General features: G+C 55.5%; 1 protein-coding gene across 3 annotated transcripts in view; it reads left to right on the top strand.

Moving 5' to 3' along the window:
* Positions 1 to 5,853: 5,853 nt before the first annotated feature.
* LOC115397556 (dynamin-1-like) overlaps positions 5,854 to 13,200 on the top strand; it is a 32,810-nt gene continuing 25,463 nt past the window's right edge. For all 3 annotated transcript variants that reach the window (XM_030103903.1, XM_030103902.1, XM_030103905.1), the window contains exons 1-2: positions 5,854 to 6,078; positions 6,425 to 6,498. In XM_030103903.1, coding sequence (XP_029959763.1) covers positions 5,918 to 6,078; positions 6,425 to 6,498 — 235 coding nt within the window. In that variant the 5' untranslated portion in view covers positions 5,854 to 5,917. The remainder of the gene's footprint in view (positions 6,079 to 6,424; positions 6,499 to 13,200) is intronic.

The following is a 13,200-nucleotide window of genomic DNA, read 5'->3' as shown; positions in this document are numbered from 1 at the left end:
CAATGCAATGTAATTTTCAGCTGACAAAAAGTAAAGTTAGGTTAACTCAACATTGTAGGTAAACTGAACAGTAAATTAAGTTATTTCAGACTTGTAATTTCAGTTGAAAGGGATTAAATGATTGTGTTGACTAAACTATAGAATTCTATTGGAACTGATTTTTACTCAAGTTATGAAAACTTAAAAATTTGAGTATAATTGAATTGGAATCAATTTCATTCAATTTGAAAATACCATTTATTTTGAATAGTTCTGAAGTTACTTGAAATTATTTTCTTAAATTAAAGCAACTCAAAATTCTAAGGCAGCTTGGACACTCACTTTTTTAAGTTGAAACAAAGAGTTATTTTTTTACGGTGTGACGACAGTGAATGATGACAGTGAAATGGATTTCCTCCATAAAACAGCTGTAATAAGATCAGAACTGAGTCGTGGAAACACCTGGAGGAAACACCTGGAGGGAACACCTGGAGGAAACACCTGGAGGGAATACCTGGAGGGAACACCTGGAGGAAACACCTGGAGGGAACACCTGGAGGAAACACCTGGAGGGAACACCTGGAGGAAACACCTGGAGGGAACACCTGGAGGAAACACCTGGAGGAAACACCTGGAGGGAACATCTGGAGGAAACACCTGGAGGGAACACCTGGAGGAAACACCTGGAGGAAACACCTGGAGGGAACACCTGGAGGGAACACCTGGAGGAAACACCTGGAGGAAACACCTGGAGGAAACACCTGGAGGGAACACCTGGAGGGAACACCTGGAGGAAACACCTGGAGGAAACACCTGGAGGGAACACCTGGCGGGAACACCTGGAGGGAACACCTGGAGGAAACACCTGGAGGAAACACCTGGAGGAAACACCTGGAGGGAACACCTGGAGGGAACACCTGGAGGGAACACCTGGAGGAAACACCTGGAGGGAACACCTGGAGGGAACACCTGGAGGGAACACCTGGCGGGAACACCTGGAGGAAACACCTGGAGGAAACACCTGGAGGGAACATCTGGAGGGAACACCTGGAGGGAACACCTGGAGGGAACACCTGGCGGGAACACCTGGAGGAAACACCTGGAGGAAACACCTGGAGGGAACATCTGGAGGAAACACCTGGAGGGAACACCTGGAGGAAACACCTGGAGGAAACACCTGGAGGAAACACCTGGAGGGAACACCTGGAGTGAACACCTGGAGGGAACACCTGGAGGGAACACCTGGAGTGAACACCTGGAGGAAACACCTGGAGGGAACACCTGGAGGGAACACCTGGAGGAAACACCTGGAGGAAACACCTGGAGGGAACACCTGGAGGAAACACCTGGAGGAAACACCTGGAGGAAACACCTGGAGGGAACACCTGGAGGGAACACCTGGAGGAAACACCTGGAGGAAACACCTGGAGGGAACACCTGGAGGAAACACCTGGAGGGAACACCTGGAGGGAACACCTGGAGGGAACACCTGGCGGGAACACCTGGAGGAAACACCTGGAGGAAACACCTGGAGGGAACACCTGGAGGAAACACCTGGAGGAAACATCTGGAGGGAACACCTTGAGGAAACAACTTGAGAAAACACCTGGAGGAAACACCTGGAGGAAACAACTTGAGAAAACACCTGGAGGAAACACCTGGAGGAAACAACTTGAGAAAACACCTGGAGGAAACACCTGGAGGAAACACCTGGAGGAAACACCTGGAGGAAACACCTGGAGGAAACACCTGGAGGGAACACCTGGAGGGAACACCTGGAGGGAACACCTGGAGGGAACACCTGGAGGATTTAGAGGGAAGTTGAAACTGATCCCGGTCAGGACGTCGGAGTCCGAGACCTGAATGAGATCTGGAATAAAGAAAACACAACAGAGACGCGACGTCTCCGAGGAAAGAATGAAAATCTGAAGCAGCAGAAAGAATCCAAACCTCAGAGAAGCAGGCCTGCAGCGGCTCACTGAGAGACAGAGACAGAGACAGAGACAGAGACAGAGACACGGAGAGACAGAGAGACAGAGACAGAGACAGAGAGACACGGAGAGACAGAGAGACAGAGAGACAGAGAGACAGAGAGACAGAGACAGAGACAGAGACATAGAGACAGAGAGACAGAGAGACACGGAGAGACAGAGAGACAGAGAGACACGGAGAGACAGAGAGACAGAGAGACACGGAGAGACAGAGACACGGAGAGACAGAGACAGAGACAGAGAGACAGAGAGACAGAGAGACACGGAGAGACAGAGACACGGAGAGACAGAGACAGAGACAGAGACACGGAGAGACAGAGAGACAGAGACAGAGAGACAGAGACACGGAGACACGGAGAGACAGAGACACGGAGACACGGACGTCCCTGCAGGACAGACTGCAGGACGGACTGCAGGGACGGCGGCACAGATCCGGTTCTGACCGGTTCCAGCCTCGTCACTGCGGTTCTGAGGAGGAACCGCCGACAGCAGAACCAGAACCGTCCTGGAGGAGTTCAGACGGTGACCCGGGTCACCGGGCGGTCCGGGCCGAGACGCTGGTCCACTGTGTCCCCTGGACGGTCCATGTCCTCCAGACCGGTCGGACAGACGGACAGAACCGGTATTTATGGTGTCAGAGCCGCCAGGAGCTGCAGTCAGAAGCTGACCCCTGACCCCTGACCCCTGACCCCGTCTGCCCCCTGCAGGGTTCTGCCCCGCTGCCGCTCTGACCTCTGACCTCTGATTCTTCCATGCTGAGCGAGCCTCCTGGCTGCAGCAGCAGAGCGGCGTTCTGGATCTGCTCCTGGTTCTGGATCTGCTCCTGGTCCTGGATCTGCTCCTGGTCCTGGATCTGCTCCTGGTTCTGGATCTGCTCCTGGTCCTGGATCTGCTCCTGGTTCTGGATCTGCTCCTGGTTCTGGATCTGCTCCTGGTTCTGGATCTGCTCCTGGTTCTGGATCTGCTCCTGGTTCTGGATCTGCTCCTGGTTCTGGATCTGCTCCATGTTCTCTTCTGCTGGTCAACCTGAAACCTGCTGGAACCCACGGTCAGGCTCTGGTCCTGGAGGAGGTCTGGACCGGGTCACAGTCTGGAGTCTGGAGTCTGGACCGGGTCACAGTCTGGAGTCTGGAGTCTGGACTGGGTCACAGTCTGGAGTCTGGAGTCTGGACCGGGTCACAGTCTGGAGTCTCCTGGAGGTTCCAGCAGTGGAGTCTTCTGTCGTCCTCAGAGACAGCGGCTCTCCCTGAGACTCCAGTCCAGGTCCAGTCCAGGTCCAGTCCAGGTCCAGTCCAGGTTCCAGTCCAGGTTCCAGTCCAGTTCCAGTCCAGGTTCCAGTCCAGTTCCAGTCCAGGTCCAGTCCAGGTCCAGTCCAGGTCCAGTCCAGGTTCCAGTCCAGGTCCAGTCCAGGTCCAGTCCAGTTCCAGTCCAGGTCCAGTCCAGGTCCAGTCCAGTTCCAGTCCAGGTCCAGTCCAGGTCCAGTCCAGTTCCAGTCCAGGTTCCAGTCCAGGTCCAGTCCAGGTCCAGTCCAGGTCCAGTCCAGGTTCCAGTCCAGTTCCAGTCCAGGTCCAGTCCAGGTCCAGTCCAGGTCCAGTCCAGGTCCAGTCCAGGTTCCAGTCCAGTTCCAGTCCAGGTCCAGTCCAGGTCCAGTCCAGTTCCAGTCCAGGTTCCAGTCCAGTTCCAGTCCAGGTCCAGTCCAGGTCCAGTCCAGTTCCAGTCCAGGTTCCAGTCCAGGTCCAGTCCAGGTCCAGTCCAGGTGGAGTCTTGTGTTCAGAAGTGTTCCCTGATAAGCCCCGCCCCCTCTCAGAGCCCTTCAGCAGACACTGCCCCCTGCTGGTCACTTCCTGTTATTCTGCACTGAGTCCAGAACAAAGAGGAGAACTGAACCGTGACCCAAGACCCGGTCCCTCTGGACCTGCCTGGTCCATGAAGTCCTTCTTGTCCGTCTCTGTCTCTGGTTCTGAGTCCCGTCGGGTCTGATCTGGTTCTGGTTCTGGTTCCATCCAGCCTCCTGGTTTCCTCTGAAGGTTCAGGTTCTGGATTCCACGGGTTCGTCTCGTCCTCTGTCCTGTTCTCCGCCTGTCCTCACCGCAGCGGCTCCACTCTCAGACGTTCAGACAAATCCGTCCTCGTCTCGGTTCTGCTCATTATTCTGAATCATCGGTCCAGAGCCGTCTCAGAGGGTTCCACAGCGACGCTCTCCGAGTCCTCATCCTCACTCTGAACACACTGGTCACCTCCGGGACCGGGACCCTGTCCTCCGGGACCGGGACCCTGTCCTCCGGGACTGGGACCCTGTCCACCGGGATCCTGTCCTCCGGGACCGGGACCGGGACCCTGTCCTCCGGGACCGGGACCGGGACCCTGTCCTCCAGGACCAGGATCCTGTCCTCCGGGACTGGGACCCTGTCCACCGGGATCCTGTCCTCCGGGACCGGGACCGGGACCCTGTCCTCCAGGACCGGGACCGGGACCCTGTCCTCCGGGACCGGGATCCTGTCCTCCGGGACCGGGACCGGGACCCTGTCCTCCGGGACCGGGACCCTGTCCTCCGGGACCGGGACCCTGTCCTCCGAGACCGGGACCCTGTCCTCCGGGACCGGGACCCTGTCCTCCAGGTCAGACTGAAGGACGGTTTGTCTTTTTCCTTCTTTCATCCTGATCTGGTTTCAGGTCTCTGGACGGGATTTAAACCGGTTCACTCTGAGAGCTGCTGCTCCGCTCGCCGCTCTGCACTTCCTGTTTCTGACACCACTCCGCTGCACTTCCTGTTTCTGACACCACTCCGCTGCACTTCCTGTTTCTGACACCACTCCGCTGCACTTCCTGTTTCTGACACCACTCCGCTGCACTTCCTGTTTCTGACACCACTCCGCTGCACTTCCTGTTTCTGACACCACTCCGCTGCACTTCCTGTTTCTGACAGAGCTCAGGACACCGTCAGACGTCAACGTCGGGTTCGTCTCCAGGTCTCTGCTGTGGACAGCATGTCTCTAATGCAGACTGGACACACACACACACACACACACACACACACACACACACACACACACACACACACACACACTGCAGTCCAGCTGGGTCCTGGAGGTCCAGGTGCTGCAGGAGGTTCAGGACTGAGCCGGGTCCTGTGAGCAGAGCGATCCGGATCAGTCAGGTCAGGTTCTGATTGGTCCACAGGACAGTCCTTCAGGGTGATTCATTGATGGTCAGCATGGACCCAAGCTCTGGCTCACTGGCCCCTGGGGGTCCGGGGGCCCCAGTTTGAGAACCGCAGCTCTGAACACTCAGGTCCTCGGCAGAACTTTAACCTGAAGCAACCAGTCCTTCCTCCTCAGCAGGTGCTGCAGTTCGGTGCTAGCTTATCCCCCCCGGGGCCCCGCCCCCTCGCTGGCCCCGCCCCCTCGCTGCCCCCCCCCCCCCCCCCCCCCCCCCCCCGTGTCTGTGATCCTTGGATCAAGAACTCAAATCACTGCTGATGTTTTATTTTTTATTTTCATGACAGACTGAACCAATCAAACAAAACCATCCACACACACACACACACACACACACACACACACACACACACAAGCATGCATACACACACGCACGCGCGCGCCGCCTTTATTGTGGAGCTCCGCACCGGAAGTGTGTGTCTCCGCAGAGGAGCGGAGCTGAAGGTCACTGTCAGGATCTCCTCCTCCTCCTCCTCCTCCTCCTGCTCTTCATCCTCATCGATCTCCTGATCAGCTGATCATCGAGCTTTCAGTCGCACGCACGGGCACGCGCCCCGCTCTCTGCCGCGTGCCGCGGCGACTCCACCTGTCCGTCCCCCGCGCGCGCTCCGTCTCCATCCTCGGTCTGCATCCTCCTCCATCCTCCTCCTCTCCTCCATCCTCCTCCTCTCCTCCATCCTCCTCCTCTCCTCCATCCTCCTCCTCTCCGCCGCCGCCGCCGCCGCCGCCATGGGGAACCGGGGCATGGAGGACCTGATCCCGCTGGTGAACCGGCTCCAGGACGCCTTCTCGTCCATCGGGCAGAACGCCACCCTGGACCTGCCGCAGATCGCCGTGGTGGGGGGCCAGAGCGCCGGGAAGAGCTCCGTGCTGGAGAACTTCGTGGGCAAGTGAGTCCCGAGCGCCGGCCGGGCGCGCGCGTGTGTGTGTGCGTGCGTGCGTGCGTGTCGTGCTGCAGCTCCACCTGCAGAGACGGTGTCACGTGTTCTGGTCCAGGACTCTGAGGAGGTCTGAGACCAGCTGAGACCCCCTCGGACCCCCTCAGACCCCCACAGAGCAGTGTGTTTCTCAGGTCCAGTCCTCATCCCAGGTCCAAATAGGAGGTGGACTAATTGGACCCGGGTCCATTAAGAAGTGGACCCTCTGGACCTCTGGTGGTCTTCAGGGTCCTCTGGTCCATGAGGGTCTCTGAGGGTCTCTCAGGGTCTCTGAGGGTCTGTCTTCTTCCCCCCTCAGGGATTTCCTCCCTCGCGGCTCAGGAATCGTCACTCGGCGCCCCCTGGTGCTCCAGCTGATCAACTGCCCCACAGGTACAGGTCCAACACACACACACACACACACACACACACACACACACACACACACACACACACACACACACACACACACACACACACACACACACACCCTGAAGCCCCTCTCCCAGCGTCCAAAAAAACCGGTTTAAACCTGCTGACACCAGATCCTCCTGGCAGAGTGAAGGGTTTACCCGGCGTTCAGACCCGGGTCTTTAAACCCGGCATCGACCCGGGTCTTCAAACCCGGCATCGACCCGGGTCTTTAAACCCGGCATCGACCCGGGTCTTCAAACCCGGCATCGACCCGGGTCTTAGCGGTCGGCTCTGAAGCCGCGTCACAACGAACAACGCCAGAAGTTGAACGCGCGTCCATTTTGAGGTCCGGCGCTGAACAGCGCGGCGCGTTTTGACTGGTGGAGGGCGGGGCTTCCGGCCTTTCACTGTGTTAGCTTAGCATCATGGTTTATGCTAATGAAGCCAGCCAGCGGCGCCGGCGGCGGACAGGACGCCGTGCCTGGAGCACCATGTGATCCACAGACGCTGGGAGTTTGCTGAGTTTCAGCGTCGCTCCAGGAGCCGCGCCACTGTTTCCCCGGCCCCGCCCCCTGACCTGCGTCACCTCGGAGACGCTCTCTGATTGGTTTGCCGCAAAATCGCGACGCGTCAAACGTTCAGTTTTCCCAACTTCAATGTCAGCCACAAAATCGCGCCGCAGACGGCAGAACGCCCCGACGCGCCACGAAAACGCGTGTGGTGGCCGGTAGAACGCACGTTCCCCGATGTTTTAAATGACATTTGGACGCAAAAACGTGGAAAGCATTTGGCGGAGTGAACGCAGCAGAACGGCTTTCAGTGCGAGGGAATCATCCGGGAACGCAGCGTGGCTACAGCTGCCGACCGTTCCTTGAAAAACGGAATCGTTCCGTATTTGGACTAAAGTGTGCGTTCCGTATGGAGCTGAAGAGGAACGCTCTTTGTTCCGTGTTTTTGTGAGAGTCAAAACGTGAGCAGTGGAGCTCGTGCTTTTTTATGAAAACTTAGGGTAAGTTGTTCACCGGCTCTCTGAGGTTCTGTGACCAATGAGCTGACAGAGATGGCTCGACAACGCAGAATCACTCTGATCTCATTGGTCACAAACAGACCGTTCCTTTTTTTTTTTTTTTTTTTTCCCTTGTCCTGTTCGGCAGCTGGGCGTGCAACACTGTGTGACTGTAGCCTTTTACTCTCTGAACAGATTTTACTGTCAGCAGCAGGATGAGACTGAGTCTCCTCCTGCTGCTGCCTTTATTTAAAGCTGGCATCCGGCATGGCTGAGGACAGGACCGGGACGGAGACGCTCAGAGAGCGAGAGACAGAAGGAGAGAGAGATAAAGAGAGGGAGAACGGGGGGGGGGGGGGCACAACCTATGTACAAAGTCACAATACAAAACAGTGTTGTCGACGCACCACACGCAACCTAGAACAATCCCAAACCCCCAATCTAGACAACACCAAAACAGAGCCGACAACCAACACAGAAAATTACAGAACCATACATACTTTTTTTTTTTTTTTTCTCCGAACCATATTAGTGAACAGACCAGGCCACAGAAATAAAAGGAGGTGTAGGGGAGGAAGGAAATGCAAGGACACCACAAACCCTTTTTTTTTTTTTTTTTTTTTTTTTTGAATATAGCTAGTCGTAACTAGTAGTAAACTCGGGGCGAGCATCAAGAGAGGTCTGCTACAGATCACCATTATTCTAACCACCACAAGAGATCCTCCAAAACAGACGCTTCCCAGCAGGCTGCGGCAGCTCATTGGCTGAGAGTCAGTTTCAGTCGGATGAGAATTCAGCGTGACCCGGTGTCCCCCCTTCTTGTGCTCCTCTGCCTGGTTCTCCACACCATCGTCCATGTCCACAGTTCTTATGTGGGCAGTTACGGACCCAGTGTCCAGTCTGTCCACCAGCTTCACCCTGGCGTCCTCCGTCCCCGTCAGGGTGGTTCATATAGCTTGAGCCCTGAGGAGAGTTGCTTCGGAAGAACCATGAATGATGTTGAGCTGTTGGCTCGGTTTTTACTTCCATCGTTCATCCAGGAGGTGGTGCTTTCCAGCGCCGATGTGTTGGGAGTGTCTGACAGACCAGACCACTCCTTCAGCAGGAAGCCGATGCAGAGGTGGAGTTCGACACGTCAGAGAGGGTGGGAGTAGAGTAGAGCAGAGGCCACGGTGGTTGGATGGATGTTTGAAGGGGAGGAGTCCAGTCACTTTCCTCACACATCCGACGTCCAGTACGAACCGACCTCGAAAGAGAGCAGATGGCACGGAGACACCTGTATCTGTAGTAAAACCCTTTCATGTCCCTCATGATGTTTTCTCTCCCTGTTCTCTCCCTCTGCTTTCTATCTCTGCTTCCAGCTTCACTCATCCAAAGTGACTTCTCAATCTTCTTCTTATCCCCGGTTTTTCTGTTTTCCATTGAACATTTTAGCAGAACCAGTCACTGTCTCATGCTCAAACTTCCCCCCTTTGGGGAACCCAAACCATTCACTCAATTCTCTCACACGTCCCACACACTCGGGCCCATACTTTCCTGACATGTCATTACATATTGGGGTGTCTGGAGGACTCTCCACTGGGAGACCAGGTCCCTCCAACCTGTCTATCAGACGTACTCTGACAAACAGATGAGCCTGGGCCAAATGACTCCTCTCCCGTCCGACACCGGGACAGGGGACAAATGACCCCTTTCCGGTCTCCTAGTGGTCAACAGATCTGTTATCCATTTTCAATTGGACGTCTCCAACGGCCTTTTCGCCTCTACGGTCCCAGCCCAGACCCGAGGGTGCAAAAGTGCTAAAAAAAACCCTCTCCAATCTCTCTCCCACTCCAAACACTAAACACTCTGGGAGGATTGAAGTTTTATGCTGTGTATTATAGTGACCGGCACTACATCAGTCACTCGCCCTCCAACCAGTCCAGTATGGAAAGAACTCACCGGGTGCTTGTAGGAGTTTCCCCGCAAAGGAGGGAAACCAGTTCGTGGATCCTAGCGGTGGTCCGGACGGTAGGCTCAGACCCGGTCCCCATAGAGTCCGTCAATGGCGGCGGGGCTGCAGCAATTTGTCCGCAGGATGGCCAATCACCAGGTCTCTGTCCTCCACCAGATTCCACTCGTAGGATCCTGTTCGTGACGCCAACTGTTATGGCAATTTTATTTAATAAAGGGCTTCCGCCGGTGAGTTTGTTTTGGTATCTTTTATTATGCTGTACAGCAGGAGAAGTCACGCAGTCAACAGAGTAACAGAGTGAGTTCTGCCCTCGCAGGGGCGTGCACGCCTCTAATAACTATCTGCTGCGTTCACTCCCAGGGGCCTCGACTGCACCCAGCCATAGGCTGGACACAGGAAGACTCCCACGAGTGCCGCAGCTGCTACGCTAAGATTATCAGGAAAAGTAAATTCTAGACAAAGCATTCATGGTTCCCCACACATCTGAGTGTGTGAGCTACGGTTGTTTACAAAAATACCTCTGCGAGCACTACAAGTGAGAAAAAGCATGCATACATGAGAAATTTCCATTACAATATATATACATATATATATATATATATATATATATATAACAGAGTGGGTGCGACTGGTCAGTTTGGGTGATAGTAATCTCCTCAGCTTCCAGTCACACAGAAGGACACAGGTTCACCGGCTGACAAAAGGAGTACAGTGGTTCCTTTTTTAAAATAATTTATTCTGTTCTTAGTTGAGTTCGGTTAAATTATCCGTTGAAGTACACAGAGAGGCGAGCGCTTCATTTCGGTCCCAAAGTCCCGTGCGTGGTTGGGCTGGCCCACACCAACACGCCACCGTAGACACAGGATAACATTTAACATGACAGCAGCTCCGGGACGGACAAAGACCAAGACAAAGACAGCCGTGGTGTGTCTGCGCTGGAAACGGGGCTCGAACAGGGCAGAACCGCTTCCTACTTCCGTTAGCGGGACAAATGCTCAGACCAGCACCGGACCGGCGGGACCCCCGCGCCCGACCTACAGCTGCTGCGGCATGCGCTGGACGCTCCCCCGGAGCCATCGCGACACTGCAGGGCGGAACTTTCATCAAAACCAATACGATACATTTCATGAGGGGAATCAGCCTTTACCTGCTCTCACGAACCACCGCCACCAGCCAGCAGCAACCCGGAAGTGCAAGAACCAGAGGGCGACACAGACGTACGAGGGGTTTTTATAGCTGAGAACAACACTAAACACACCCATCCTGCCACATATACATATATATGTATGTGTGTGTTTTTGACCCCCAAAAACCCAGTTTTTTTCAGCTGCCCACGAGAGGCATCCCTTATTTCAATCTCTGGGAGTTGGCAACCCTAAGCGTGGCTACGTTAGCGTGGCTACGTTAGCGTGCCTACGTTAGCGCGGCTACGTTAGCGCGCTAGCTGTTGTTTCTGGACACAGCGTGAGACCAGCACTGCAGGGCGGCGAGACCAGAGAGCGTCTCCTGATCCAGGAAGAGGAGACTCGTCCTCAGCTGACGGGGACGGTGGCTGTGTTCGAAACCGCATCCTGCCTCCTACATCCTCACATACTCATACTATCCATCCTGCATCCTGCATACTCAGTCCATCAGACAGTATGCAAAGTGTTTACACTACAGCATACTATATAATAACCCACAATGCATTGCACTCCTCCATGAGCAGAAATCGACCTGCTAAAGCTGATTTCACTTTAGCTCTAAACTCCTCAAATGTACAACTTCATCGAGATTTTTTTTAAATTAGGCGACAGAGTGGTGGTTCAGAGCCGAGTGTGTCGTTTATTCGTCAGAATATCAGCCGTTTAGGATTTTGTTCGGACGAATTCGGCGAAATGTGAGCCAGCCGCAGTGAGCAACGCACTTCCGGTTATTTTCACCAAAATAAAGCACCCCTTTCCCTTTCTCATGCAAAAAAACCTGAGTGATAAATCTGTGCTTTTACTTTGAAAACAAGAAGCCAACCTTTCAGCAATATATCTGGCTTAACGTCGCCGTTTGGACCGCTGTCCCGTTAACGGACCAGTTATGACGCCAATTATGATGCTTTACCGACGGAGAGTTTTTTCGGCTCCTCAACGACGATCGGCTCGCCGTCTTCGCTGCATCATGGTCACTTTCAGCAGGGACTTAGTGTCAGATGTAAGTGGGTTTTTTTCGAACTATTTTTAATCAATGGAAATCCAATCAGAAATCTCTAACATAACATTCCTACCAGCACAAACATTGGAGGGAAGATTATATCTAGAACCACACTCAGCCTGGTAGATGTACATCAGTAAGAAACAGTCACTGTGAACTGAATGAAGTTTATTCAAATGTCCGTTGCGTTGCATCTTGGGTAATTTCAGTATGAGTAGTGAATTCACGATGTCTACTCAACATTTCTGGCGAATGCAGTATGCATCGGGAACTTCTCGCATACTCACAAATCACACACTGCCAGTGCAGACGCTCTGCATCCTCAGTAAGTCAGTGTGGTAGTAGGTCAGTACGCGGTTTCCAACACAGCCGGTGTTCCGCTGCGTTGTTTACTGTCGCTGTGCTCCGTCGGGCTGATGATGTCATCAACGTGGGACACCATCAGCGCGGGAAAACGCCGGGACGCGGCTCGCCAGCAGGCGGTGAGACCTGGGTCGGCAGGCGGAGGGGGAGGAGCCTAGAAGCTGAGTGTAAACGAGTCGAGCTGCAGGGGGCGGGGCTAACAGTGTTTCTGGTTTCACTCAGTGAATTTCTGTCTGTGGGACCGAGAAAGGGTTCCGCTTAGAACCAGAACCCCAGACTCCTCAGAGAACCGGTCTGGTCCTGGTCCCGGTCTGACCCTGGTCCTGGTCCCGGTCTGACCCCGGTCCCGGTCTGACCCTGGTCCCGGTCTGACCCTGGTCCTGGTCTGACCCTGGTCCTGGTCCAGGTCTGACCCTGGTCCTGGTCTGACCCTGGTCCTGGTCCAGGTCTGACCCTGGTCCTGGTCCCGGTCTGACCCTGGTCCTGGTCCAGGTCTGACCCTGGTCCTGGTCCAGGTCTGACCCTGGTCCCGGTCCCGGTCTGACCCTGGTCCTGGTCCCGGTCTGACCCTGGTCCTGGTCCCGGTCTGACCCTGGTCCCGGTCTGACCCTGGTCCTGGTCCCGGTCTGACCCTGGTCCTGGTCCCGGTCTGACCCTGGTCCTGGTCCCGGTCTGACCCTGGTCCCGGTCCCGGTCTGACCCTGGTCCCGGTCCAGGTCTGACCCTGGTCCTGGTCCCGGTCTGACCCTGGTCCCGGTCCCGGTCTGACCCTGGTCCCGGTCCCGGTCTGACCATGGTCCCGGTCCAGGTCTGACCCTGGTCCTGGTCCCGGTCTGACCCTGGTCCCGGTCCCGGTCTGACCCTGGTCCTGGTCCCGGTCTGACCCTGGTCCCGGTCCCGGTCTGACCCTGGTCCCGGTCTGACCCTGGTCCTGGTCCCGGTCTGACCCTGGTCCTGGTCCTGGTCTGACCCTGGTCCCGGTCCCGGTCTGACCCTGGTCCCGGTCCAGGTCTGGCCCTGGTCCCGGTCCCGGTCTGACCCTGGTCCTGGTCCCGGTCTGACCCTGGTCCTGGTCCCGGTCTGACCCTGGTCCCGGTCCCGGTCTGACCCTGGTCCCGGTCCCGGTCTGACCCTGGTCCTGGTCCCGGTCTGACCCTGGTCCTGGTCCCGGTCT

The sequence above is a fragment of the Salarias fasciatus genome, chromosome 12, assembly GCF_902148845.1.
Source record: "Salarias fasciatus chromosome 12, fSalaFa1.1, whole genome shotgun sequence".
Lineage (NCBI taxonomy): Eukaryota > Metazoa > Chordata > Actinopteri > Blenniiformes > Blenniidae > Salarias > Salarias fasciatus.
The sequence above is the reverse complement of the archived record's forward strand: the minus strand, read 5'-3'. Positions and strand labels throughout refer to the sequence as shown.